The 27,804-nt window shown below is 39.9% G+C and overlaps 1 protein-coding gene across 21 annotated transcripts in view; it reads left to right on the forward strand.

Annotated features, from left to right (window-relative positions):
• LIMCH1 (LIM and calponin homology domains 1) overlaps positions 1-27,804 on the forward strand; it is a 339,876-nt gene that overhangs the window by 274,947 nt on the left and 37,125 nt on the right. For 15 of the 21 annotated variants that reach the window (XM_054484468.2, XM_063663600.1, XM_063663601.1 and 12 more), the window contains 7 exons: positions 3,615-3,650; positions 9,195-9,321; positions 10,819-10,976; positions 11,185-11,593; positions 15,091-15,303; positions 26,164-26,254; positions 27,566-27,729. In XM_054484468.2, coding sequence (XP_054340443.1) covers positions 3,615-3,650; positions 9,195-9,321; positions 10,819-10,976; positions 11,185-11,593; positions 15,091-15,303; positions 26,164-26,254; positions 27,566-27,729 — 1,198 coding nt within the window. The remainder of the gene's footprint in view (positions 1-3,614; positions 3,651-9,194; positions 9,322-10,818; positions 10,977-11,184; positions 11,594-15,090; positions 15,304-26,163; positions 26,255-27,565; positions 27,730-27,804) is intronic. The other 6 variants (XM_054484464.2, XM_054484469.2, XM_054484467.2 and 3 more) reach the window with 1 other exon arrangement.

Below are 27,804 nucleotides of genomic sequence, written 5' to 3' on the forward strand. Positions count from 1 at the left end.
CTCCTGAATAGCTGGGATTATATGCACCCTCCACGACGCCCAGCTAATTTTTATATTTTTAGTAGAGACGGGGTTTCGCCGTGTTGGCCAGGCTGGTCTGGAACTCCTGACCTCAAGTGATCCACCCTCCTTGGTCTCCCAAAGTCCCGGGATTACAGGTTTGAGCCACTGCACCTGGCCTGTCACTCTCTTTGTAATTCTGGAAAGATTCCTCTTTATTTTCACATGGGAATGGACAGTTATTCTGAGCACAAGGAGGAATGGTCAGGTGAACTATGTGACATATTGTGTGAATGAGCCAGCAAACACCGTAGGTATGCACGTTTCCTATCAACAAGTGTTTATCAAGTAATAATCACTATGTGTAAAGCACTGTGCTGGATGCTGGAGGTGATCTTAGATGAGCAGTAAAAACACTTTAAGCTAATGCTAGTTCATGATATAGAAATAGATAACTATCGAATTATTGATTCTGAAATGCTTTATTAGTAGTGAAGGTTACATAAATACAGGCAATGGGTGCATAGGCTATTCCCTTTATCTTTCTACCTACCCCTATCCTCAAAAGTAAACTTTATTTTATTTTATTTTTTGAGACAGGATCTCACTCCATTACCCAAGCTAGTGTGATCACAGTTCACTGCAGTATATCCCTTCCAGACTTGAGCAATCCTCCCACCTCAGCCTCCCAAGTAGCTGGGACCACAGGCGTACACCACTACACCTGGCTGATTTTTTTGTTTTTATTTTGTAGAGACAGAGTCTTACTATGTTGCCCAGGTTGGTCTCGAACTCCTGGCCTCAAGTGATCCTCCAACTTCAGCCTCCCAAGTGTTGGGATTATAGGCATGAGCCACCATGCCTGGCCTCAAAATTAAACTTTATCGACTTTTTTTTTTTTTTATAGGATGCTTTTGTCAACTGTGACCTGTGTGGCCAATTTTGTACCTCATAACCTATTGACTCACGTACTTTGCATTGAAAAGATTGCTTCATTACTTTTTTTTTTTGTTTTGTTTTTTTTTTTTTTTTTGCTAACTTGCCTTTACTTTTTGATCTCCTGTAGGATGATTGGGAAAGTCACTTGACACCTTAGCTCTAATTATCTTCCCCTTGCCAGCAAAGGCAATTCTGCTTAAGTTTGTGCCCTTTTAAAGCTAATACATTAGTCTCAGAGGAAATTCCTTAAACCCACAGTACATAGTAAAGGGATAAATGAAGGTTGTCTTCGGAAACTGGGCTATTCTTTTCTCTTCAATTTCTAGAGCACCTGATAAGTATTTAATAAATACTTATTGACTAGTCTGACCACTGTTCAGGGAACCCAAACAGAAAAATCTCTGCTCCTGTGGGGCTTATATTTTGATATAGATCTACATTTATTGGTAGAGATGTCCATGAAATACTGTTAATTACTTTGTGTAGAAACAACTTAAATTCAGATATATCCTACATGTAACAACATAGTTGAAACTCACAAAATGTGCTAAAGAAGACAAACTCAAGAGTACATACTATTTCAGTCTGTTTACATAGTACAAATCACTCAACGCTAATCTATGCATATGTTTGTTTTGTGAAAATTCATTGAAGTGTATGTGTGGTATGTGCACTTTATGTATCTTATACTTCAATAAAATGTTAATTAAAATATTCAAATTGAAACACAAAAACACATAGCAACTATTAATAGATTCTTGATTAACCATCCATTGGGAAGAAATTCTCTGCTCTCTTCCATAGATAACTTAGAAAACACTGTGTTTGAATAAATGTATTCCAATAGGCCTATTTATTAACTGGGAAACACTTACCTAGTCTTCAGAATTAATATTGCCCTTGCACTCCTTTTCCTTTTCCTTTTCCTTTTCCTTTCCTTTCCTTTCCTTTTCAGACAGAGTCTCACTCTATTGTCACCCAGGCTGGAGTACAGTGGCGTGATCTCTGCTCACTGCAACCTCTGCCTCCCCAGTTCAAGTGATTCTCCTGTCTCACCTTCCAGAGTAGCTGGGACCACAGGTGTGCACCACCATGCCCAGCTAATTTTTTATGTTATTGGTAGAGACAAGGCTTTGCCATGTTGCCTAGGCTGGTCTCGAACTCCTGAGCTCAAGCAATCTGCCTGCCTTGGCCTCCCAAAGTGCTGGGATTACAAGCATGAGCCACCACACCCAGCCCACTCTCTCGATGTGAAAGAATCCACTTGTCATCTGCTTCAATGCAGTAGTGTTTTTGAAAATTGAGAATATTAGGTTCAACTTAAGCACCTTCCGAAACGATACCCTGGAGAAGGAGAGAATGAGTCTTAACTGCCAGAAGAAAAACATTCACAAACCCTTTCCTTGTCTTGTTTTTGGCCATTTCAACAGAGATTTGGGGTTTTGCATTGGTATGGTTGCCTTCACTGTGAATTAAATCATTATCAATGAATGTAGATTATTCTAGAATGATAAAAGCATAAGAGAGAAGGGGGTATGTGTGTGTACATTCATGCATTCTGGGGTGTTTTCTCTAAGATTCTCTTAAGATTTCTCTAAGATTGCAGGAAGAGATGTTTAGAAATTACCCTTTTCCTATAAACTATTGTGAAACTGATCATGGGACCAGGTAATTTTTGCTGCCGACTCCAAAATATAATTTATTGGAAACTGGAAGCAGGACGTATTTTCTTTACTATTCTTTGTCCACCATCAGAATTGCAGAAAGGAGGAGCTTTTCAGGGTATAGGTAAGAACTGACCCTTAAAACTCACCTTTGCTGAAGAGACAGGCATTTGTGGGAGCTGTGTTGTTTTTTTTTTGTTGTTGTTGTTGTTGTTTTTTCATGTGCTGGAAATATGCCTTGTAATGTTCTAATATTTTTCTAATTTAGTCTTTTTGCTTTAGACTCATTTAGACTTCAAGTGACTATTGCAGAGGGTACAACTTTATGGATCTAAATTATCAGGAGAATATAAAAGATTAGAAAAAAACTTTAGTTTTTCAAGTTATGGAATATCATTCAAGTCTGGTTTTGATTAAGGCTACCAGTTTTCTAGGAATTGTGGTTTCTGTCAAATGCATGCGGAAGGCACTGATTGGGGTTCTGGTTGGAGTTCTGGTTTCCCTTCAGAAAACTGCAGAAACACTCTTTGATGTTATTTGTGCAAATGCATTAACATCTCAGGGACAGGGTCAGTAAGGGTGCGCTTGTACAATGGGTGTCCATTACAGCCCATTACTGCTGAACATAAAGGCACAAAAAGTTGAACTGTTTGTGAATGACTGTAATACATGTTTGTTTTCTAAGCTGCCTTCTCTAAACATTGTGGATTGCACCTAAGCCTTTCTGTGTTTATATTGAACAGATTCTTTCTTTTTGGGTAGTGTGGGGATTATTTTCATATCTCTTCTGGGTTTTGAGATAAATTTTGCATTTTTTAGAAATATCAAGACTTGTCTTTGGTTTTCAGCAGCCAATGAGTATTGCTAATTGTATAATGCCACTTCTCTTTCAGTATCTCAGCAAAAAAGGTTTGGCGCACATGTATTTCACCGGCAGTTTTTATTTCCAGCTTGCTTACAGTATTCACTTTCAACTCTGCCAGTCCTCTAATTTTTTATTTGATCTTATAGATACGGTCCGAGAACTCCTGTGTCTGATGACGCAGAGTAAGTTGCCTTGTATTTGTAGGATTACATTAATTACTAGCCTAAACTGCATGCTTCCAGAACTTACCACTAATTGAAATGCAACTGATGCAAGTGAACTGAATAGTTAGCTGACTTGTGCAGCAAAGCACTTGAAGTTGGAATGCAGAGCATACATTCTGTGCAGGAAAGATGAATGGAAAAGCAACTTAAGCATGATTCTAATATGAAGCTGCTGCTTGAAACTTAACATTTGCTTTTCATAGACTGGGCATGTTAAAGTCGTTGTCTTGTATGGTTTGAACATTGGTACCCCTTCTGAACTATAGATTTATTTAAAGGGTATTCTGAGTTTTGCACTTAATTCTTGATATGTTGGGGCTTAGAGTTAACAATGAAGTAGTCATTCCCATAGTCTCATTTTTTAACTAAGAAAATAAATCCCAAACCACTAATTATAGATTCAGAAGCCCAAGTTCCTCCCAGGTTGGAGTCACATAAACTGTGGGATGCTTGAGACCAAAACATTGGAGTTTTGCTCAAGTCCCATGGCTTAGCAAGGGGCCAAGGATGTAAGACATGACTGGCCCTTCCCCTCCCTGCTGCTTGGTTTTCACTCAACCAAGCAGAGGTTCATTCCTCATCCCGTACTTCACATCCAAATTTGAGAAGACTCCAAACCCTCCCATTTGTGACCACATTAACTCTGCTTCAGAAATGGATTTCCCATATGCAGATCATTCTGCAACTGATGTACAAGGCAAACTTTTTTTTTTTTTTTTTTTTTTTTGCAAAATACTAGCCTTCTCAGATTCAAGTAATTTGTATTTGAAGAAATGTGATTAATATCTAAATCGAGCATCAGTAGTCTGCTGATCCTGATATTGAGGAGCATTTTGTGGCCTCGTGGGAGCCTGGGCCATCCGGAATGTAATCACCAACCCTCCTCTGCCTGTCCTTTCCTGAGCCTCAGTTTCAAGTCACACAATGAGGAATTTGAATTGAATTTGCATGTAGAACATGCAAACATCATTTCCACCAATGACAGTGAGATTAGGCAAAAAATTAAGTGTCTTCAGATTGTGCTATTTCCATGTTTGTGTTCAAGATGTCTGCTTAGTTTGGACTCCGAGCCCTAAGTGGTCAAACTCCAGGGCCAAGTTTCCCATGTGTGATCTGACATAAAGAACACTCATGCCTCAAAACCAAATTCAGCCTGAGCTTGACTGACTGCACAGAGTTAAGTAGTCTGTAAAATTGAGCCCTGGTTATTACTTTTCAAACCTGCAATGGCAATATTTAACATTCACTGAAAGGAGGATTTTATAAGATTGATAGGCAAAACACTACTTTGGTTTGGTGAGCAAAAACATTTTGATAGAATGGATTTCTTCTTCATCAATGCAAGGCTGCTGTACAATTTGCTTAAAATAGACCCCCTGGGAAAAGTGAAAGAAAGGAAGGGAAATTAAAGAGTTTCTGAATTTTGCCTTCACCTGAACACAAAACTTCACCCACAGGGAAAGTTAATGATTTCTTAAAAAGGGTGGGGACAGGGACTCCCTTCTTGCCTTCTCTAAGTTTACAAAATGCAGCCCCAGGGACCAAGAAGAGTAAAAGGAGCTTTTTTTCCAGAGCTCTTATCTAGGGATATCCAAAGTGCTGAGTTTCCTGCTTAGAGCAGATACAATTTACATGAAACCATGTGGGGAACAAAATGAAAAGTTGATATCAGGAATTCATTCTTAAAATAGAAACTTATACTATTTTTAGTTTATTCCCTTAATATCTCCTTTTTCCAAAATCTTTAAAGGCAATTTTTTGACACAGGCTACATTTATTAATAATTGACACATTCTTAAAATAGAGCCCAATCAAAAAAAAGATGAGCCCTTTAAGGAGAATATAGGTCAGGGGCAGACCTACCGCACAGGCAAACGGAGAAATTTCCACCTCCTAACCAGCCAAGAATGTTTCCATAGATTTAATTCCACCTTCTTGCCCTTTTCTTCACTTGCACACTCTTTCCCTCCCAGTACCCGGCCCACCAAAGGAGTTGGTACATTGTGAGAGCCATAGGCCATTTTCTTCTGAATTCCTTTACCGTAGACTTGGCCCAGAAACAATTTCCAGGCCCTTGGGGTAATTCCATCCTGGCCCTCAAAAATGCCAACCCACCACCAAGGGAGACTCCTGGACTCTGCAGCCAGGAGCCCTCATCCTAACAGCCCAAGGGCATAGACGTAAGGTACTGAGGAGCACAGGATTAGTCCAAGTCACATTAATATTCTGGAAGCTGGCCATCTCCAGGATCCCATATCCGCCAACCCCCATCCCCAGACACACACCTCTTCATTTGGGAGGCCAAGTCTAACCTGAACTAGGGAACATGTTCTGAATGACAACTCAGCCCATTTTCTTTCTAGTATTATCAATTCTCAACTTATTAATTTTTTTTTGAAAACGGCATAAATATATCACTCATAGGTTTGCTACTTCTTTTTTGGCCAGTTTGCTGATATTTCTTTAAAAAAAAAAAAAAAACTTGAGAAAAAAAATCGTACAGGTTGAGCCTGCCTTATAGAAAATGCTTGGAATGAGAAGTGTTTCAGATTTTGAACTGTTTTAGATTTTGGAATATTTGCATATACATAGTGAAATATCTTGAGGATGGAACCCAAGTCTAAACATGAAATTCATTTATGTTCCATATATACCTTATACATATAGCCTGGAGGTGATTTTATACAATAGTTTAAATAATTTTGTGCATGAAACAAAGTTTTGGCTGCACCCCATCACACAAGGTCAGGTGTGGAATTCTCCACTTGTGGGGTCATGTCAGCATTCAAAAAGTTTTGGAGTTTGGAGCATTTCAGATTTCAGATTTTTGGATTAGGGTTGTTCAACCATGTACTTCCTGGTACATGAAAGGGCAAACGAGTTTCTCCTTTTATTTAACTAACTGGCTTCTGGCCACATTTGGGCTGAGCTAGTTAGAGCTTCACAGTGGGAGTAGAGATGGGAACGCAGGACAGACAAAGGTAATTCTTAAGGCCTGCTCTCATTTTCTCCATGCCCATTGGATGAGATAATCAAATCACAGATCCTGGAGAAGGCTGCCATTTTCTTCTTGGGGTCCCAGAAGAAAACCTGGATCTATGGCCACCCACAGTGGCCTAAACCAAAATTCTGACCTGTAGATATTATAGATGGCAGAGTTGAATGAAGGGACCTCTTTTCTCTCCCATAATCTACAAACTACTTAGTGGGATGGTAAGAGGGTCCCAGCTCAGAGAGGTTTAAGTCTTTTAAGATCTTAGCAAAGATTATAAATCACCTTAAAAGATGAACTGACTAGATTGAATATTTTAAAAGTAAGATTTTTTTTTTAAACTGTGAGAGGAAGAATGGGATGAATTTTTGTGTCTTTCTGGAAGGCCTGCTTAAGTGAATTTTGATCCATGAAGTTTAAAAGCATGGGTTAGACTTTTCTACCTAATCCTGCAAATTTCTTAATCTTTCTTAGATACCATTAATCAATAGTCTAAAATAGACGAAAAATCACAGCCCTTCTCCTCTATTGAGGACTACAGTTTCTTTCTTTTTCTTTTCTTTCTTTCTTTTATTTTTTTTTTGAGATAGAGTCTCACTCTGTCACCCAGGCTGGAGTGCAGTGATGTAATCTCAGCTCACTGCAACTTCTGCCTCCCAGGTTCAAGCCATCCTCCTGCCTCAGCCTCCCTAGTAGCTGGGACTATAGGCATGTGCCAGCATGCCTGGCTAATTTTTTTTCTTTTCTTTTTTCTTTTTTTGTATTTTTAGTAGAGAAGGGGTTTCACCATGTTGGCCAGGCTGGTCTTGAACTCCTGAACTCAAGTGATCTGCCCACCTTGGCCTCCCAGAGTGCTGGGATTACAGGCGTGAGCCACCACACCTGGCCCAGCTTATTTTTTCTAGAAGCCACAGCTGCTGAAATCAACATTCTCCACTGAATACATGGAGGCAGCATTATGCAGTGGCTTGTCATATCCATGCTAATAGAAACCTCAGCTAAGAGTCCTTCTGTGCAGCCAGATTATTAGAATACTCTTGGGGAAGACAGGTTACAAGTACAGTTTTTCAGTTTAGTTCTCTTAGACTTAAATTGTCCGACATCTGGAGAGCCGAGAGAGGCACTCACACATTTATACAGATTCCTTTTGAGTGGATTGAAGGGAAGGTGGGCAGCCATTGCTTTGGGGGTCATCTTCCAGACAGCTGCCTGCTAGGGAGCCCTTTGCATTCAGCCATGCTGCTGCTGTTCATTGTCTGGCCATGGGAGTAACAATTTTGGACATCATTGATGATGTCTGGAATTCTTTGGTGTCTTAAGTGCATGGTAGTTTTTTTTTTTCTTTGTGTTAGGCTGGTTTCAAAAATGGACTGTCACCATATTTTGTTGCTAGCACTTAACAGTGAACTTTTAAGAGCCCTCTATGTCTTGAATTTTGGGCTCCATAGCCCACTTGTCCCAAAGCGAGTCATTTCTTTGAAAGAAAAATAAAAGGAGGAGGATTTTGCTTTGGTTTCTATTTCCGTTTTCATCTTGCTGCTTCAGCTTTTGCTGTAACAAAGGTTTATGTAAGCATCACAAAAAAAGCCCTATGGTCTTGCACAACATTTAATAAGCTCCTATAGAATATATAAATTATATATATGCGAGGTCTAAGAGTTTTTTAAAGATTGTTTTCCCTTGCATTTTTCTTTTAAAAGAGTATATTCAGAGTTATCCTGACAAAAATTAAATGACTGTGTGCATATTAGAATACAAAATATATACCTAATTTATGTGTTTTACTCCTTACTCTTGTTATAAAATGCCTTGTTTTCTTGATTCCAAGATGCCATCAACTGCACTATCAATTACAGCAGTTTTACAAGAAATAAAAAGAAATGATTACAATGAACATATACATCAGCCATCCATAGTTGTCAGATGCATCTAAAATTCAATGAAATAAAATAAGAAAAATGGGTGTCTTAAACTTAAGGCCGAATGATTTTTCTTGGAAATGGAGAAATTGCCTCCATTCACGTAGGAAGCCTTTAAGCCAGCTTTCTACACAAAGAAGCATTTAACGTAATAAAGTTTTACTTCACGGAACACCGCCCTCTTTCCCCACAAATTCTACCCAGGTTATACCTTTTAATTATCTTAATTTTATTTTTTAAATGCATTTCCAAATGAGAGGAGCCTGGGGCTTCAAATACTATTTTTCTAGCTCTTCTTTAAACCTATTTTGGTACCTACACATAAAATGATATTGACCTGACTCAGTGACATCACTGAAGACAAAGACGGTCACATATTGGCGTTTGCGGCAAAAGGAGGCGGTGGGGTGCCAGCACGCCCACCGCCCGCCCGGGGCCAGAACACGCCGCCAATCACGCGCTGCGCGCAGCCCGGAAAGGGGGCAGTTTTCCAAGCCCGGTAGCGCCCTCACGCGGCAGGACGCCCAGGCGCACGGAGACGCGACGGTCGCTGATCGCGGTCCCCCTTGTGTTCGCTCTCTCCGCACTCAGGAGCACCAGCATGTTTGACATGCGGTGTGAGGAGGAGGCCGCGGTGCAGCCGCACAGCAGGGCCCGCCAGGAGCAGCTGCAGCTGATAAATAACCAGCTGAAGGAAGAGGACGACAAATGGCAAGATGTGAGTTCCGGCCAAGGCGCGCGGGCAGCGGGGAGGCTTCTGGCAGCAGAAAATCCAGCCGGGTGGGTAGACGTGGACTTGAAAGCCATGCGGGGGAAGGGAGCCCCTAGAGGGTTTCAAAACGTGACATGGTAAATGTGGGACTCAAAGGAAGGTGAGTAGCAGCGTGAAGGTATGGAGTGATGGCCCAGACATGTAATCAGCAAACACCCTGGCCAGAAGCTTGGTCACAAAAGAGGGGAGGGGAGGCAGGAAACTGGAATGGGATGTAGAATTGAGGCTGCACTATCTTCTGAGGTTATATATTTGAAATTGATCATGATGATGATGTAATGATAACAATGACCAACATCAAACGTGTACCAGTACCAGGCATTGTTCTAAGTACTTTGCATGCATTCATTTAATCCTCTTAGTAACTCAATGAACTAGCAACTCTTATTGTCCTCGATTCCACAGATGAATCCCAGCACAGCTGTCACTTGCTGAACGTCACACAGCTAGCGAGTGAGGGAGCCACGATTAGAACCAGGGAAGGAAGGCTAAAGAGGCTGATGAGGGCTTTGAGATTGTGTGCTGAGAGCCAAAGTGGGGAGAGAGGAGGGAGAGTGGATTATTTCATTTAATTCTCACAAAGCACTCTGGAGGTAGCTATTGCAAACTTGACTCCACCTTTAGTTTAAAAAGTTAAGTTCTCCAAAGTTGATCAAATACAGTAACAATTATGTCTAAAATACCTTGAGCACTTGCTATGTGCCTGGCACCTTACATCTATTTTCACATTTAACCCTACAAGCTTGTAAGAATAGGTGCTATTATCATCATCACTTTAGAGGGGAGGAAATGGAGGCACAGGGAGACTAAGAAACATGCCTGAGATTCCAAAGCATGGAAAAGATAGAGCTGGGATTATTTCCCACAGCTGCAACCCCATCCATCTGACTCCAGAATCCTCACTCCTCATCATTATGCTATAACTACCTGTAGGATTGTGGTGAGGTTGTTGTAGGGATCAGATGAATTAATACATATAGAATCACCAGATCTAAAGACTCCAAAACTGTTTTTTTCCTGCCTTGACTACCTTCCGTGTGGAAACTGTATAAATGAATCCCTACTATTCTATTGTCAGCAAATCTGTTCACAATGCAGAGGTTATAAATAGGAAGGAATGAAGTTTCTTACAGTTACCTTGTGAGGCAGTTCTCTGAAATTTGGCAACTGACATGAAATGTGATTGCATATTTCACACGGCCATATTTAAATAAATGTGCAGCCCTGCTATGGATACTGTAGATAGTATCTGGATGTTTCTGCCTTTGAGGGCTTCCAGTTCCAACCAGACTTACATTGGATTGTGTGGGAGCGCACACAGTGTTATAGTGCCTGGGCCCATAGTCAGTTCTCTAAAGAGTAGAAATGACTAAACTCTGAAGAATAGAAATGGAATTATGCGCAAGTCTGAAGAAGAATATTATATCTTTCTTTCCCTGCCAGGACCTGGCTCGTTGGAAGAGTCGTAGAAGAAGTGTTTCTCAGGACTTAATCAAGAAAGAGGAAGAAAGGAAAAAAATGGAGAAGTTACTGGCTGGAGAAGATGGGACAAGTGAACGAAGGAAAAGCATCAAAACCTACAGAGAAATTGTTCAAGAAAAGTGAGTTCTTTCTGTTGTCGTTTTTAATGTACAATATTATCTAGGTGTTTTTTTTTTCTAAAAATTATTGGCTGTCACAAAGTTTCTGATAGTAACATTTTATATTCCCTGTACTGTCTCTTCGGTGCTACCTTCTTTTCTACCAAGGTCTTCTTTGCAATTTTCATTAGTTGACTTTGTTATTGCTTCTCCCTTCTATGTCTTTTAGAGAGCGGAGAGAGAGAGAGTTGCACGAAGCATATAAGAATGCTCGGTCCCAGGAGGAGGCAGAGGGGATCCTTCAACAGTACATTGAGAGGTTCACCATCAGTGAGGCTGTTCTTGAACGCTTGGAGATGCCAAAAATTCTGGAAAGAAGCCATTCAACAGAGCCAAATTTATCCTCCTTCCTGAATGACCCCAACCCCATGAAATACCTGCGGCAACAGTCACTGCCTCCTCCCAAATTCACTGCCACTGTTGAAACCACCATTGCTCGTGCCAGTGTTCTGGATACCAGCATGTCAGCAGGCAGTGGGTCTCCAAGCAAAACTGTCACTCCCAAAGCAGTGCCTATGCTGACACCCAAGCCTTACTCCCAGCCCAAAAATTCTCAAGATGTTCTGAAGACCTTTAAGGTAGGACAAGTTCCTTAAGAGTAGAACCAAAGCTGAACTCCAGGGAGTCGATGGAAAGAAGCATCATGACTCAAGAAAATGTCATTCTTTTTACCATACAAAAGAAAAATGTGTTGACATTTACAGCTGTGAAAGTCATAGGTCTCTGGAGATTTGGTTTGTAAATGCTTAAGGGACAGCTGTTTCCCTCAATTGCTGTTGTTAATACAGATGGACTCCTATAAGATTGATAGTGGAGTCGTCTCCATGAGCAAGGTCTATTTTCTAGTTTAATATAATGGCATGATTTCTCTGTACTAGTGGTAAAAACCCTAATTTAGTGATACCCTAGTATTTCTAGGTATCGGGAGGTATGGCAGACTCCTCAAAACAAAATTTTATTTGCTTTTGGTTCAAATAGAAGTATATGCAGCTACTTCTCTTTTAGGAAGAAATTGGCATTCAGCATCCATTTGACATTGTAGCATCCAAAAAGATTTTGCAATTGATAAAAATACAAGGAACACATGGGAACATGGGACATACTTGGTCCTCAAATGAGACAGCTTTTTTAAACAAGTGGAAAGAAACTGGGTTGTTTTGCTAATGAGTGTGTAAAATAGTGTTCCAGACTGAAGAACCTGTGGAAACCAAACATCTTTTCACTTCCTCAAATTCAAGTACTTTCCCTTATATCAGGAGGAAGCACTCATCCTTTGTCTTAAGTTCTTTTGACTTATAAAGAAAAATCAGTTCCCCTTGTCCTTGCACTCAATGAGTTTGTAATAAACAGAGGTGGAATGCGTTACTCGGAGATGTGACCATTACATAGAAAAGTTTTCGTAACTGATTGAGCAGTGTGATGCCATGTAGCTTCCTTGCTGTATTTCAAAGAGAACAAAACCACACTTTCTGACTTTTGCTAAAATAACTCTGAATGTATCTCAGAAATCTCTATCTTAGGCTTTGATAAAACAAAATGTCCAGACTGTCTCATCTGGATCGCATTGAGCTGTTTGACCCCTTATAAGGGCAGGGGCCATGTCTCTGTCATTCATGGCTTCATCCTGAGAGCCTGACACAGGTGCCCAGGACAGAGTAGGCACTCAGCAAGTGCTCCTTAATAAATAAGTGAATTTTTCCTGAGAAGATGAGCTACTAATCATATGGACTCACACACACGCAGATAGACACACACATGCTCATGTGTGCTCAGTGGTCCACCTAAGTGTTTCAGAAGCTTTCCTTCACCTAGGGCCTATGATAATGAATGGCTATGGTATTTCCTGAAGGAAGATTCTATGTTGAGGTGGCCCAGAATAGGATGGAGAATACATTTATTTAACTGGATTTCCAAGGCATCTGATCATACAATCTAGATGTCCACTTTCCCTCCTTTATCTAAATAGTGCAAAGTGATCGTTTAAACAGAAGAATTAGCATGAATGATTTTATGGCAGAACTTCAGCTCTGAGAAAACTCTGTTCTTCACCACTGCGGCAAAGTGGAGCAAGGTGGTATGGCGGCCTCAGGAAGCACTTCCATGGAGGGGGTTATTATAGAATTTGAGCAGAGGCCTTCTTAGAGCTGGAGATTACTCCTCACCACTCACTAGTGGGAGTCCCCTGCCTCGTCGTCGGCCTCACGGGCTAGTATTTCTACTGATGGCCTACAGTTCCATTACTGAGTGCATGGACAGCAACTTTGGTCAAAGGTCAAAGTAACATGCAAATCAGACCGTTGTTACCAGCTAATAATGCCAGGACAGAAGCTAAGGGGTAGGGGTGTGTGTGTGTGTGTGTGTGTGTGTGTGTGTGTGTGTGTGTCTTCTTGGAGGGCAGGGCAGGGAATACAGGCTCCATTGTTTTTCCAGTACAACAGAATTAAGGATAAAGGAAGATCAAGAGAAATAGTTTAAGGCGGTGTTTTTCAAACTGAGTTACCACCTGTTGCTAGGTTATAAAATCAGTTTAGTGGTTTGAAGCCAACATAAAAAAAAAGAACTTTTTTTTTTGTGACACTTCCTATGTCACACAAGGAAGGAAAAATTGCTTGGGGAAACTTCTGTTTCAGTTATATTTATGTGTGTGTGTGTGCTGAGTTGTGATTTAAATTTCTTTTTATGGGTAACAAATAATAGAGTAGAAAGACCAGTGGCTTAAGGTAAATAAACTATAACTAATATCCAGCCTTCCATTATTTCTTTTAAAAGATTTTAAAAGGCCTAATGAGGCTGGGCAATGTGGCTCACACCTGTAATGCCAGCACTTTGGGAGGCCGAGGCAGGCAGATCACTTGAGACCAGGAGTTCGAGACCAGTCTGGACAACATGATGAAACCCTGTCTCTACTAAAAATACAAAAATTAACCAGGCATGTTGGCACACGCCTGTAATCCCATCTACTTGGGAGGCTGAGGCACGAGAATTGCTTGACCCAGGAAGGCGGAGGCTGCAGTGACCTGAGATTGCACCACTCCACTCCAGCCTGGGTGACAGAGTGAGACTCCATCTCAAAAAATAAATAAATAAATAAATAAATAAATAAATAAGAGGCCTAATGATAATAATGGCTAATAGTTAAGCACTTAAAATGTGTCAGGTACTGTTCTAAATTCTGTACATTTGATAATCCATAAAATCTCCATAACAGCACTATGAGGAAGATACTGTTACTTTAAATTTTGCATCAGAGCACAGAGAATAGGAAACCTGTTGAAGATTCCATGCCTGTTAAATGGTAGAGCCAGGTTTCAATCAGGTCACGTAACTGCACAGCTCCCTCTGAAAACCACTCTACTTTCTGCCTCAAATTTCAAGACCGAGATTTCCAGATGCCTTTCAGTAAGCCAGGCTAACCACCCTCTCTGGTTTCCCTTTCTTGCTCCAACTGCCTCCCCTCGATGTGAGTGCAAAACAAAAATATTTTAATGTGCATGGTCTTTTTTTCTTTAAAAAATGGAGGTTATAAAAGTAAGTAGAAATAGAGATTCACTGTAACAGAGCATAATCTCAGATCCCTTGCCCTCTGCCTTAGCTTCAAAAAAAGTATCTGTTGCCCCTGCTACCACCATCGGATAAGCTGTAAAATATTCCTGATCTGTGGTAAGTTCCGCCTCATTTATATGCTAGCCAGAAAAACAGTCAAAATTGTGGAATAGCAATCAGAACTGAAGTGAAACAGCATTGGAACCCCAATATGTGGCATGTGTTTGTACTTAAGATTCTTCGGTTTTCTGTACTTTAAAATAAAAGCAGACCATAAATGAGGTGAACATGAAATGGAATCTAAAGTGAAGTGGCCCAAGCAGGCCAACTACCTTTTAAGGAGGCCCTTAAAGATAGCATTTATAGAAGCCCTAACTCATAGATCCCATCAGAACATTTAAGAGACCTCTTTCTTGATTGGACTCTGGTTATTAAATGATCATCTTTTGAGGTAATTCTGAACGTGTTGTTTTGTTACAGTCTTTGATTGGGGTATATATAGCATGTTTTTTGTTCATTCTGGCTTTTATAGGTAGATGGGAAAGTCAGTGTGAATGGAGAGACGGTTCATAGAGAGGAGAAGGAAAGAGAGTGTCCCACGGTGGCACCTGCCCACTCCTTAACCAAATCCCAGATGTTTGAAGGTGTGGCCAGAGTTCACGGGTCTCCACTGGAGCTGAAACAAGACAACGGTAGCATCGAGATCAACATAAAGAAGCCAAACTCTGTTCCCCAAGAGCTCGCAGTAAGAACCAAACATTTCCCCGTCTCCGTTTGGGATAATTCCATGGTGAAAGAACCTGTTTTTAAAAATAAGTAGGTCATGATAATGACCATTTCTTTCTGTGTTGGCGTATTAGTTTGCTAGCGCTGCTGTAAGTACCACAAACTCAGTGGCTTAAACAACAGAAACTGTCTCACAGTCCTGGTAGCTAGAAGTCCAAAACCAAGGTGTTGGCAGGGTTGGCTCCCTCCACTGGTCATGAGAGAGCCTCTGTTCCAGGTCTCTCTCCTAGCCTCTGGTGGCTGCTGGCAATCTTGACGTTCCTGGGCTTATGGATGTGTCATCCCCCTCTCTGCCTTTGTCTTAACTGGTGTTTTCCCTGTGGATGTGTCTGTATTCAGATTTCCCTATTTTATTTTATTTTATTTTATTTTATTTTATTTTATTTTTTGAGATGGAGTTTCGCTCTTTTTGCCTAGGCTGGAGTGTAATGGCGCGATCTTGGCTCAGTGCAACCTCTGCCTCCAGGCTTCAAGCGATTCTCCTGCCTCATCCTCCCAAGTAACTGGGACTACAGGCATGCACAACTGCACCCAGCTAATTTTGTATTTTTAGTAGAGACAGGTTTCACCATGTTGGCCAGGCTGGTCTTGAACTCCTGACCTCAAGTGATCCACCCACCTCAGCCTCCCAAAAGTGCTGAGATTACAGGCATGAGCTACCACACCTGGCCTAATTTCCCCTTTTTAGAGGAACACCAGTCATACTGAGTAGGTCCACCCTCCTCCAGTGTGACCTCATCTTAACTAATCACATGTGCAGCAGCCCTGTTTCCAAAGGTCACATTCTGAGTAGTAAGGGTTAGGACTTCCATAATATGAATTTTGGGAGACACAATTCAACCTGTATCATTGGTATAATGGAAGGTATTACAATTTATGAGCCAGAAATTACTTTTTCTTGTCTCACTGTTGGTGTCCAGTGTTATAGAAGAATAAGTAAATCTTTAAAATACCTTTTTCCCCCCTGTTTATTTAGGACTTCATTAGACTTGTTAGTGCCATTTGAAAACAACTGGTGCTATCAGAATCTAGCTTTCCATCCCCGGCGATATATTTATAAAAGGGCCTTTTTCTTATTAGTTAAAGAAACAAAAATTCATTTAAAAGCTGAAAGTAATGTAAAGCATGAGAGTACTATTGAATGGCAAAGCTAAAAAATGTATGCTAATTCAGGTACTGCAGAAAAGTGAACTCAAAATAACGTGATATTTGTTTCTTTGGAGTAGAAGACATCATTGGGAAAATTACACTTTCTTCCATCTCTCACCAGAAAGACTCATGCTGGTTTCACTAATCTAACCAAAGCTGTCACTACACAGATACAGCCCTTCTTTCGGGGTGCGGGCTGGACTCTGTTCAACCTCATTTGTCCTCACCAGAGGCTGAGTTTCTGCTGTTCTAATTTATATATAGCATTTGGGTTTATATTATAGTTACAAGAAGGGAAAAACTGTCAAGATATTTTCCCCCAGGACGTAGAAAGGTTTGGTGTGAAAGGAAACTTCTTCCGTCATCAAGGGAGCTGAGCGTTGTGTGACCCAGCTAGCTAAAACCCACCTAGAAGGCTGGATATCATTATTTTTTTCCTTTATGATTAGTCTTTTGAAGACTAAAATTATGTTTCTTTCAGAGGAGTTGAGAAGATATAATTCTTCCCTGCAGTACCCAAGTGCTCTGTGAAAGAGATTCAAATGGGAGTAGACCAAAATCATTATCTCACCATGGTAACGCGTTTCCTAGTCTCTAGGAGCAGAGTTTTGTGATCCAGGCCAATGCGGAGTCTCTCCTGAACTTGGACTTCCTGGACTTCCATTTGACTTGTCATTTGCATACGTCTTACCTCTGCTAGAGATTTCTTGCAGATGATCACGAGACAGAATATTGAGTTCTGCTAGCAGTGTGAGAACTTAACTGATAAACGTTAACTTATGCTGTTAAAATTAAACTAGAAGCCCCCCAAATTAATTAGACATGGGGTGGCATTGCTTTTCAGGGACAATTAATAATTCTGTTCTTATTTCTCTTTTGCCATTTTTCATGATGAGCATTTTCTAAATTCCCTTCATTAAAAAGATTTCACATTGATTACATATCCCCCAAAGTGTCTTGTTTTAAGAGAAGCAAAATTACACGATCTGAAAGAAACTATGCTTTTTCAAAAGTTTATACATGATCACAGGGAGAAGGATGGCCTTCAGGACTTTCTTCCTAGAAACCAGCCTGATCCGGGTCGCCTAAGGATGCAGGTCTAAACTCAGAAAAGCCTGGGAGTCTTTTCCTTTTGTGTATTTCTTCCTTGGAGAAATTGCCTAGTTCAGAGTAATTTCTAGTTCAGTGAACCCTAATGTTTCTGAATAGGTAGTAGTATTTATGGACCCTGTCTATAGTACTTTAGGCTCTTAAATCAACTATGGCAGGGGGTATTGCATTAATTTCTGTGTGGGAAAATCTCTGTATATGTCTGTCAGACTATAAGCTAAGTTGTTAGCTGTACTACATAGGACTGGCTCATTACTAAAATACTCATCATACTCACATGCAACTTAGGATACCACAAGTTTTCCATTCAGAGTGTGTTATCCCAAGAGTCATTTTAAAAGAATCACTTCTCCAGTAAACCTACTCCTCATTTTACTTCTTTGTGCATGATTCCAAGCAAAGCATTTCTTGACTGTTACAGCCAGTATACTCCTGTTAAAAAAAAAAAAGGAATTAATTGATCATGGCAAAATATGGTGGCCAGCTTAGAACAGGAGGCTGCACTTCAGGGCCTCCCAGAGATTGATACCAGCTTGGACTTCATTTTCTGTTTCTAATTCACTTGCCTGATTCTGTGGGGCTGTCAAAAGATTAGTGTTCTTCTTTTTAAATAGTGTCTTTCTTCCAAAAACTGCATTCCCAACAGATACACTCTCTACAGAGGAGTAGCTTCACCCACCACTAAAATGTCACAATTCCTTTAGGGTGAGCTAGAACTGTTCAAAGGGCACAGCAGCAGCAGTAGGCAGGAGCATGAATTCAGGAATGGAGGGAGAACAACAGAGAAGGGCGGCCCGAGACCTGCTGGGGGAAGGGATTGCGTGTGGAGCCTCAGCATCTGGGCCCGGGACGGGCACTATGGATGACATCATATCATCTCTTCAGTTTCCTTCTACCTCATCTTTCTCATTTGAAATTCTTGGGACTGTCACTTTCTTACTTTAGAACTAGATCCTAAATTAAGTTAGGAATTTAAAAAAATGCTTTGTCTGTACCTCCTCATGCCAGATAATTCCCAGTCATCTTCAGTTGAATCACCTTTATGGTAATAAGATTGTGATAGCAGTTACCTTGCAGATGGGCACCTGTTAATTGGTAAATATGAATTAAGGATCTACCCTGTTACCTGTTTTTTGAAATAGAAGAATAAACTTCTAAACTTGCTAGGAAAAAAATGTTCATAAAGCCACTAGAAAAGTATATAGAACAACGTAGAATTAAATACAGAGGGACTCATGACTCAGGATGGTTCACCTTACAACTTTTCAATCCTATGATGGTGCAAAGGCAATATATGTTAAATAGCAACTGTACTTCAAATTTTGAATTTTGATCTTTTCCTGGGCTAGTAATATGCAGTAGGACACTCTCATGATGCTGGGCGTGGTTGTGAGTGAGCCGCAGCTCCCAGTCAGCCACGAGATCACGAGGGTAAACAACCAATACTCTGTAGTGCACTGAATCTCCAGATGATTTTGCCCAACCGTGAATGTAAGCGTTCTGAGCATGTTTAAGGTAGGTTAGGCTAAACTATGATGTTTGGTAAGTTGGGTGTATTCAGTACATCTTTGACTTAACGATGTTTTCAATTTACAATGGGTTTATCAGAATGTAACCTTATAAGTCATGGAACGTCTGTACTAGATGGTGGAGTAAGAAAACCAGAGGAATATAAGATTGCAAGGAACAGGCAAGATCCTCGTAGGCTGAGTTTAGTCTGGGAAGGTTTTGTGTGGGATGTGGATTTTGAAACTTGACAGTAAGTGTGGGATTTGTGTTGAAGTGGATGAGGGGCTATTCTACACACCAGAAAGGGCAGAATCAAAGGCATGGACAGTGGTGAGGAGCCCACCAGAGGACCCCAAGAAGGATAAGAGGTGATGAGGGTGCTGTATATTCTGGGCAGAGGGATCAGGTCCTCCTGTGGCCACCCCATCCCTTCGCCCCCAATTGTCCCTGAGATATTTCAGGGGTTTTGTTCATTTCAGCATCTCTGTTAAAGGCCCAGTGGAAACCTCACACTTTTTTTTCATTTAAAAATATTGGCTTCTGTAAGAAAATCATGTTATAGCACACAAGCAGACTCCTAGAATATAGGACTGTAAAAGAATTTAGAAGGTCTTCTAATCTGATGGCTAATATATCCTATGTTTAGTGGCCTACAGAAAGATATTTTTCGGTATGTCTCCCCCAAAGCTATTCCAATGTTGTCTTGATTCACTGTCAGTTATATTTGTATCTGAAGCTCTTCTTTCCTCAATGGCACCAAAATGACCCTTTTCGAAAATAACAAAAAAATACTTCATACACTAGATCAAAGGTCAGACTCCACCTGAACAAGTCAAACTGGCTAAGCCTCAATTTATATTTAAAAAGAAGCATAATAATAGTATAGACATCAGATGGTTATTGTGAGAATTCATGTCTGTAGAGCACTTAGCACACTGTCAGGGTGACTCAGAGACCACAGGTGCCACTCAGCTATCTTTAATATTGTCATGCAACAAGCGAGAGTAAGGAAGTTATAATATTTAATACATTTTTCAGAAGCCCAAAAAGGCAATCAGTATGAAGTTTTTTGGATTAAAGTAAGATGGTCAAAATTACCATCTTGAGCAGACGTGAATTTCATACAGATGAGATGAATTCCTTTTAATCTTCTAACTCAACTCGTTGTTCCAATTGTAATTCTCTAAAAAACATACAGATGTGGACAGCTTTTTCTAGAAGACAGTTGTCCTTGCAGACACTTACATGATTCTTCCTGCAGCTCTTTTTTTTTTTTTGTCTTTTTTCCCCCCTTTTGTAGAGAATGGGGTCTCACTATATCGCCCAAGCAGGTCTCAAGCAATTCTCCGGGGCTCAAGCGATTCTCTCACCTCTTCCTCCCTAAGTGCTGGGATTACAGGCATGAGCCACCATGCCCGGCCCTTCCTGCAGCTCTTTTTGCCTCTCCTTTTGTTCCCCCCTTTCCAGTTCTGGCCCCCTCCTGCCACCTAAACTCCTAAGACTCCCACCCATCGACCCCTGTGTCACTCCCTTCCATGCCTGTTCATCAGATCTCTATCAGCAGCTCATCTCAAATGATGTAGTCCGTGCTCTCCCTCCTAGTCAGCACCATCCCACCAGGTTCGTGGCAGTTTTCCTTCATTGACCAAGGGCCAAACTCACCTATTGGGTATCTAAACTACTTCATCTGTTTTTCTCAAACTAAGTCACAAGGTAGGTCTGTTTTTCCCATTTTGAAAAAGCTCTAGGTCTTCCTCTTGAAAATTCAGTACTTATGTTTTCTGATCCAGGAAAACAGACAATCGGATCTTTCTTGAAACGTTGCATTTTGCAGTGAGAGCAGGGTGAAGGCATTTGAGTAGGTGCTGTTTTTCTTATAACTGAGACCAACTGCAAATTCCTTTTAGATGGCAAATGTCAATAAACATTTCTTTAGAAACTGGTTTTCTCCATCTAGAAGTAGTTGTAAGATTGCTAGATTTCATGATTTTCAAAAGTCATTAAATTTATTTAGATAAAGATGCATTTACAGATTTCGAGAAAGCATACATCAGGGAAAATAAAAAAATAACCTGGCCTATCTCTCCAGTTACCTGGCTCAAACCCTCATTTTTTTTTAATTTGAAAAGTTTAGTACAAAAAAAAGTTTAAGACATGGAGAGCCTGATTCTCCATATAGATTCCCTGTCTTCCAGTGGCAGTAGATATTTGGAGGTATAAAAGTGAAAAGAGAAACCCATGCACAGCATATGTGGCACCTGGGTCTGGCACCGCAGTGCCAGAGCATAAATAGACTGATTTTCCAGGCTTGTGTCCAGATAAGTTGTCCAAGACGAGAGCCAGGAAATCACTCAGAGTCACAGAACCGTTGCTCGGGAAAGGACGTTGGACATCACTTGTTCCAACCCATAGAGGTTAAATGATCAGTCCGAGCTCACCAGCAACTCCATGCAAGAAACAGGCCCAGCACCCAGACCCTCAGTCTCAGGAGGGTGCTTGCCCTCCTGCTTCACATGTCTAGTACATCTTCCAATGTCGTTCTCTGGGCCAGTCCACCACCAAGATTCTAGTTAAAATGAGCAGCCAGATGCCAGGTAGGCTTTGGGCTAGACCATGTCTCTCTCAAGCCAGGAAACTGCCACCTCCCACCTGAGGCCCCAGGGCTGAGTCTGGCACCCGGGCAGTTTGGATCGTGTTCTGTTAAGGGGAAGCCAGCTCCTGGCTGAGTCCCATGCAACCTTTCTGTGCTCTCATTCATTCACGTCCAGGGATCTGTTTTTATTTACTTGTTTTCATTCTTGAGAAAGTGTTACCAGTTGGAGAAGGGAAGGGCTCTCCTCTGTTGAGCTGTAACCAAAGAAAATAGGTCAGAAAACACATTTTTCCATCAAGGCGGGTTTGTTTGAAGCAAACCTCTGAGTGTATCCCTGCCAACTTTGAACTCATTTCCTTTGAAGTAATGATGTGAGTACAAAAGTAATAAGCCTCCAGGATGGAGTATCCAGACATAAGTTAATTAACCTGGCTTTGGGGATTTCCCTTGATTACAGGTAGCCTATATACATTGCAGAATACAGAAAACTGGAGAAAACATCAACTACCTATTACTCAGCCACTCTGAAATTAATGCTAAGATTTTTAGAAAATGTATATTCTTCTTTTTCTGTGTGTATAAAGTATTTTTAAATGGGTTCCTGTTATTCAAATTGCTTGCTTTTTCTCTTACTTTATCTGAATATTTTGCTAGCAGTAGCCAGATTTTGATGACTAGCATACATTTAAACTAAGCCTGAGAGAATACATTCCATAAATAATGCATAATATTTATTTACTTAACAAGGATTACGTACATATCTGGCCCCTAATTCCTCAGAATGTGAACTGAACAGAAATCCCCAAGATGAGCTGATGGCTGGGGGCAGTTGAGTCCCCAGGAGCCCTAGGAAGGGGAGAGATTCCAGGAGAGTTCTAATCTTTTGCAGAATAAATGAGTGGGAGGTAGAGGAAAGAAAGGGAATGGAAAAAGCAGTTTGAATCACTTCAGCAATAAACAAGACTCTCAGGTGATAGATTGCCTCTCATGTATCAAAACCTCTAAATACTGGAGGACAGCTTGTAGTGGGTGTGACTCCAAGCCCAGATGGTGGAGCATTGAGGTCACCAGCACAGGCAGGGTTCCCACCTCCCCTGCCTTCTAGCGGTATGACCCTCAGTAAGTCGCTTAACCTCCCAGGCCTCAGTTTCTTCACTTGTATAAAGGGAATCATGTTGGTACTTACCTCCTAAGCCTGCTCTGAGAATTATGTGAGATAATCGTTATGAAGGGCCCAACAGCACTGACACGTGGCAAGTACAGTAAATATTGATTGCAGTTTCTGCTATTGCTACTATCAATTTACCGTATCAAATGTCAGGATGTAACCTTTAAAGCATCCTTTTATAAGGTAAGTTATCTGGAGTTTAGTATTTGAGTGCTGAGCCATACAGAAATGCCTTGAGAAATGTGAGAATTCTTGAAAGCAGAAGTTCTCCAGCATACATAAGTGGTAAAACATTGCTGGAATGTGGTGCGCTGGTACAATAAGCCTTAGTGAAGTAGTTAGTGCTTGAGCACCCTGTCTCTTTTGCATCACACATTAGGTCTAAAGGGCTTCATGAATTATCTTATTTCATTGATTCTAAGTGGCACACTTTTCACATTTTAACATCTCTAAATCAGATCTGTCTTATAGTCAAAAGTGCATCATAGTTAACAGATGGTGTGTTTTCTTTCTTAGTAGTACCTAAAGTAATACAACTTAAAATTGATGGCATTTTAGATTTAATAAAATATGTTCATTTCTTTGTTCATTTTTGGTCTGGTGAGGCTTTGGCCCTGTTGTGTAGTTATTTATTTTGTTTATAGTATTTGGAAACACCAGTGTTCTCAAGAGGCTCATTCATCAATATGTAACTGCAAATTTGCTTCCCAGTCTCAGATAGTTTTCTATAATGTAATCCATTTGTGGGGAAGGGGAAGCTAAAAATCAGTATTTCTGCCAGTATTTTCTATATAGACCTCATAAAACAAAAATACCATCATGCATTAATATTTCTACATGTGCAAGAGAGCACTTTAAATGATAAAACCCAGCTTATTCTTTTGCAATGCTAAACTGGTTGATCTTCAAATCCCGCTGCCATGTTGGTGGTTCATACAGCAAACAGTGTAAACACACACACGCGCCAAAACCTAAATATAACCAAAGAGACCAGTTAACTATTTTCACTCATTGAAGTCTCTTGCAGGGATTCAACTCAGACTTATTGATATATTAAAATATTACAAAATCCAAGGTGATGCATATTTCCTGCCTAGGGTTTTAAAAGTGCATTTTAACTTAATATTATGTTCTTCCAGAATTGATACATGACTATCCATCATTAGAAAATGCCTGTCTAATTATGAGGATTTCAAAACTACTCCATCTTCCAAAGAAAAATCACATTTTTGCCACTAGATGCTATTGTAAAACCTTTTAGAAACTTGAAAGTTTTGTTGTTTAAAATTTCTTTGTTTTTAAAGAATTCAGTGATGGTTTCCACCAATGCATTAACTTTAAATACCTTTCATTTTGAGAGGCAAAATTTGATTTATGGATAAAATATATATGCTTATGAGAGACGAATAAATTCATAGTTCTTGAGAACCCATGGGGATGTTTTATGAGTTAATAATGCCTTTTCTGAAACCAACTTTAGCCTTTATCTTAAAACCTTTTAAAATTTATGCAATATTTCATACACACTTTAAAATTTAACTTTAGCTTTTTACAAGAAACTTCTACCAAAAAATGCAATACTCATTAACTTGCTCTCTTTAATTGTCAAAATATAATCTAGCTAGTATTTAATTTAACATTTTATTTATTTTTACTAAGTAAATATTGTAATAGGATAATTTTGGACTTCATTCTAGAGTCAATTGGCTCCCAGTGAAAGACAATGTAAAATTACATTGATTTTGTTTTCCAATTACAGAAGTAATACATAGTCATTATAGAACATTTGGAATATATAAAATGTATGTAAAGAGAAGGAAAAGTCACCCAAAATTTAAGCACATTAAAAATAATCACAATTAACATTTTTGTATTTTCTTACTATCTTTTTTTCCTATATGTTTATGTACAGGCATGTAATCTTGTGCATGTAATCTTATACATGTAAACATCAAACTATATATACAGTTTATATATGTAATCTTATACATGTAAACATCAAACTATATATACAGTTTACATTTCCTATCATTAGTAAGTATTTTCACATATCATTAACTATTATTCAACATCTTATTTTTTCATGATTATATTGCCTTTATGGTCATGCAGTAATTCATTCGATCATTCCCAATTATTGGATTATTTAAGTTGTTCCCATTTTTTTTTACTATTATAAATTCCATCAAGCATAAAACTGACACAATTCAAGTACCACTGAGAGAGAGGAACACAAGCATTAGAGTAATTACTGCAGGTGCCATGGAGATGAACATGACAGTGATGTGCCAAGTGGATTGGACAGTGAGGTTCAAATCACAGAGAGTTCTTAGTGGAGAACAAGGAAGAAAGGCAAACCTGGAGTCCCAGCCATAGAAACAGAAAGGAAATGATTGATATGAAAACTAGTATGTTAGAAACTTAGAAGGACTTGGCAAATGATGAATATTCATGAGGTATGAGTCAAAGATCACTTCAAAGTTTATGTGATGGGAAGAACTGCTGCCATAAACAGAAATTGTCAAATTTGGAGGAGAAGGCCATTGACCCTAGAGGTGAAACCGAAGCTCTGATGGACTCTCACAGCTGGAGATGAAAATACGAGTTATACACGGAGAATGTAATGGTGAATCCATGGGAATAATTGATATATTTGAGGGTAATTCAGCACAGGTGGGGGAAAACAGGGTCCAGTTGAAATCTTTCAGAATGACCCATATTTTGATGAAAAGGAGTAAGAACCAGTGAGAAAAGAGTAGTCTGAAAGTGAGGAGGAGAGGGAAAAGGAGAGAATGAATTAGAACTCCAGTAATAGAGATTCATTGGGAGCCCAGGAAGGATGAGAACTGCAGACTAAAATCCACAATGCTAAGGGCCACAGGCAACTATGCCAAGACAGACCACTGAGAAGTTAATTGTAACCTTTAAAGAACCACAAAAAGACTTCACTGGTGTTATGACCCTAAGCCAGCTTGAAAGGCGTTCAAGAACAAGTGGGTGATAGCCATGATTTTGAACTTTTGGTGGTGAAAGAAAAGAAAATGTGGGATGTGTGTCCGAGGCAGTCATAGGAGGTTTGGGGAGATGGTGAACCGCATGGGTGTCCTGTTCTCCATAGAATGTCTCCTTCCAACCAATCCAGGCTCTCGCCATGAAGCTGCCTGGGAAGTAGAAGAGGGAATTCATATGGCCAAACCACTTTGTTGACCTAAAAATTACTGCTTAAAAAATAATTTTTAGAACCTTTAAAGGAATCATTTATTCAAGGGGGAAAAAAATCTCTTTTTCAGGCAACCACTGAGAAAACGGAACCGAATAGTCAAGAGGACGAGAATGATGGTGGAAAACCAAGAAAAGGGAATATAGAACTTGCCTCATCAGGTTTGTTTCATAAGAGACTAGTGTTAAGGCAAATCATGGTAACTGTTTAAGATGTAATGGAAATAGTCAAGAGTTTTTCCTACTGAGCCGCAGAAAAGTAGTAATTAGACTCTAGGAGTGGTGCGGTTGTGCTGCCACCTAGAGGCTTCCTGGGGAAGTTCTGCCCATATGGTTAATGCTGCTGTGAAAATAGGAGCCCATGCTTTTTCTTAAAGCTACCCAGTTTTATTTTGTTTTTAAAAATATTTATCTCTATAATCATAAAGAATATTGTATTCTCCCATATAAATCATGCTAAAAATTGAGGGTAAGATTTTGACACACAGTAACAGCAATAGATAAGCGAGAGGTCAAAAACATAAAAATAGATGCTGAAATGGTAAAGCTCATGTATAGTTAAAAATGAATAAAATAGTGCCATGAATCTGGACAGTGAGTATAATATACTGTATTCGTTGTTTTAGGAAGGAGACCCTGTTCCCGAAACTCTTGTTCCTCAATATTTTTTGCAGCCTTATCAATATGTTTAACACTTTTCTTCTTTTGATAAACAGTAAAACCTCTCACCCTCTTTCAATACCAAATTATTATTTTTATAAGGCCTTTCTCAAGTGTTTACCACTTGAGAAAAATAATTTGTCAATTACCAAATTATTTTTAGGTAACATTTTTAAATAAATTAAATATCACTTAAAATAATAGCATGTACTTTTTCAAACTAGATTGTGCCTTCACATTTTGATATGCCCCCTTAGGTAGTGACTTTTCCACCCCTTCTAAAGTGAACCTAATTCTTCTTTATGTATCAGAGAACACTTTATTTTCATTGCGTTATATACATATACCCCACAATCCGTAACACATTCCAGTTAAGAAATTCTGATGTTAAAATGGAGCATTGAAATACAAAAAAAGGAAGCATCAGGTTGCTGCTCATTCACTGGGATAGAAACTACCTGTAGATGTTCTCTTATCTAGCTCAGCTGTCATAATCATTATATATTTCGTGTCAGCACTCTGTTCCATGTGGTGTTATTCAGATGTAAACCGTGACCCTTACTAAAAACTTAAGTTCTTCATAGTGTGGTTATAGGATGTGATTTATGTTGCTTGTTGTTCAATACCATGAAAGAGCTTTGGGAATTCCAGCATCTTAGGCTCTTTTATATCTCTCAGCACACTGTCATGCAGCTTTTATTGCCAGGACGGGATATGGACTGAATGTGCTTCATGGCATTGCAGAATAAATGGTCCTATAGTTATTTGATTTTCTTTTCCTTCTCTGGGTTTCTGGATGTAACTCCATTGCAGAACCACAGCATTTTACAACAACTGTGACTCGATGCAGCCCGACCGTGGCCTTTGTGGAATTTCCCTCCAGCCCCCAGCTGAAGAACGATGTGCCAGAAGAAAAAGACCAGAAGAAACCAGAAAATGAAATGAGTGGAAAGGTGGAGTTGGTGCTGTCACAAAAGGTGAAGTGCAGAGTGGAGGAAAGCGGTTAAACCCACAAGTTAACATGGCCCCATATTACAGCTAGCTGCTGCGGT

Source organism: Pongo pygmaeus, chromosome 3, assembly GCF_028885625.2.
Source record: "Pongo pygmaeus isolate AG05252 chromosome 3, NHGRI_mPonPyg2-v2.0_pri, whole genome shotgun sequence".
NCBI lineage: Eukaryota > Metazoa > Chordata > Mammalia > Primates > Hominidae > Pongo > Pongo pygmaeus.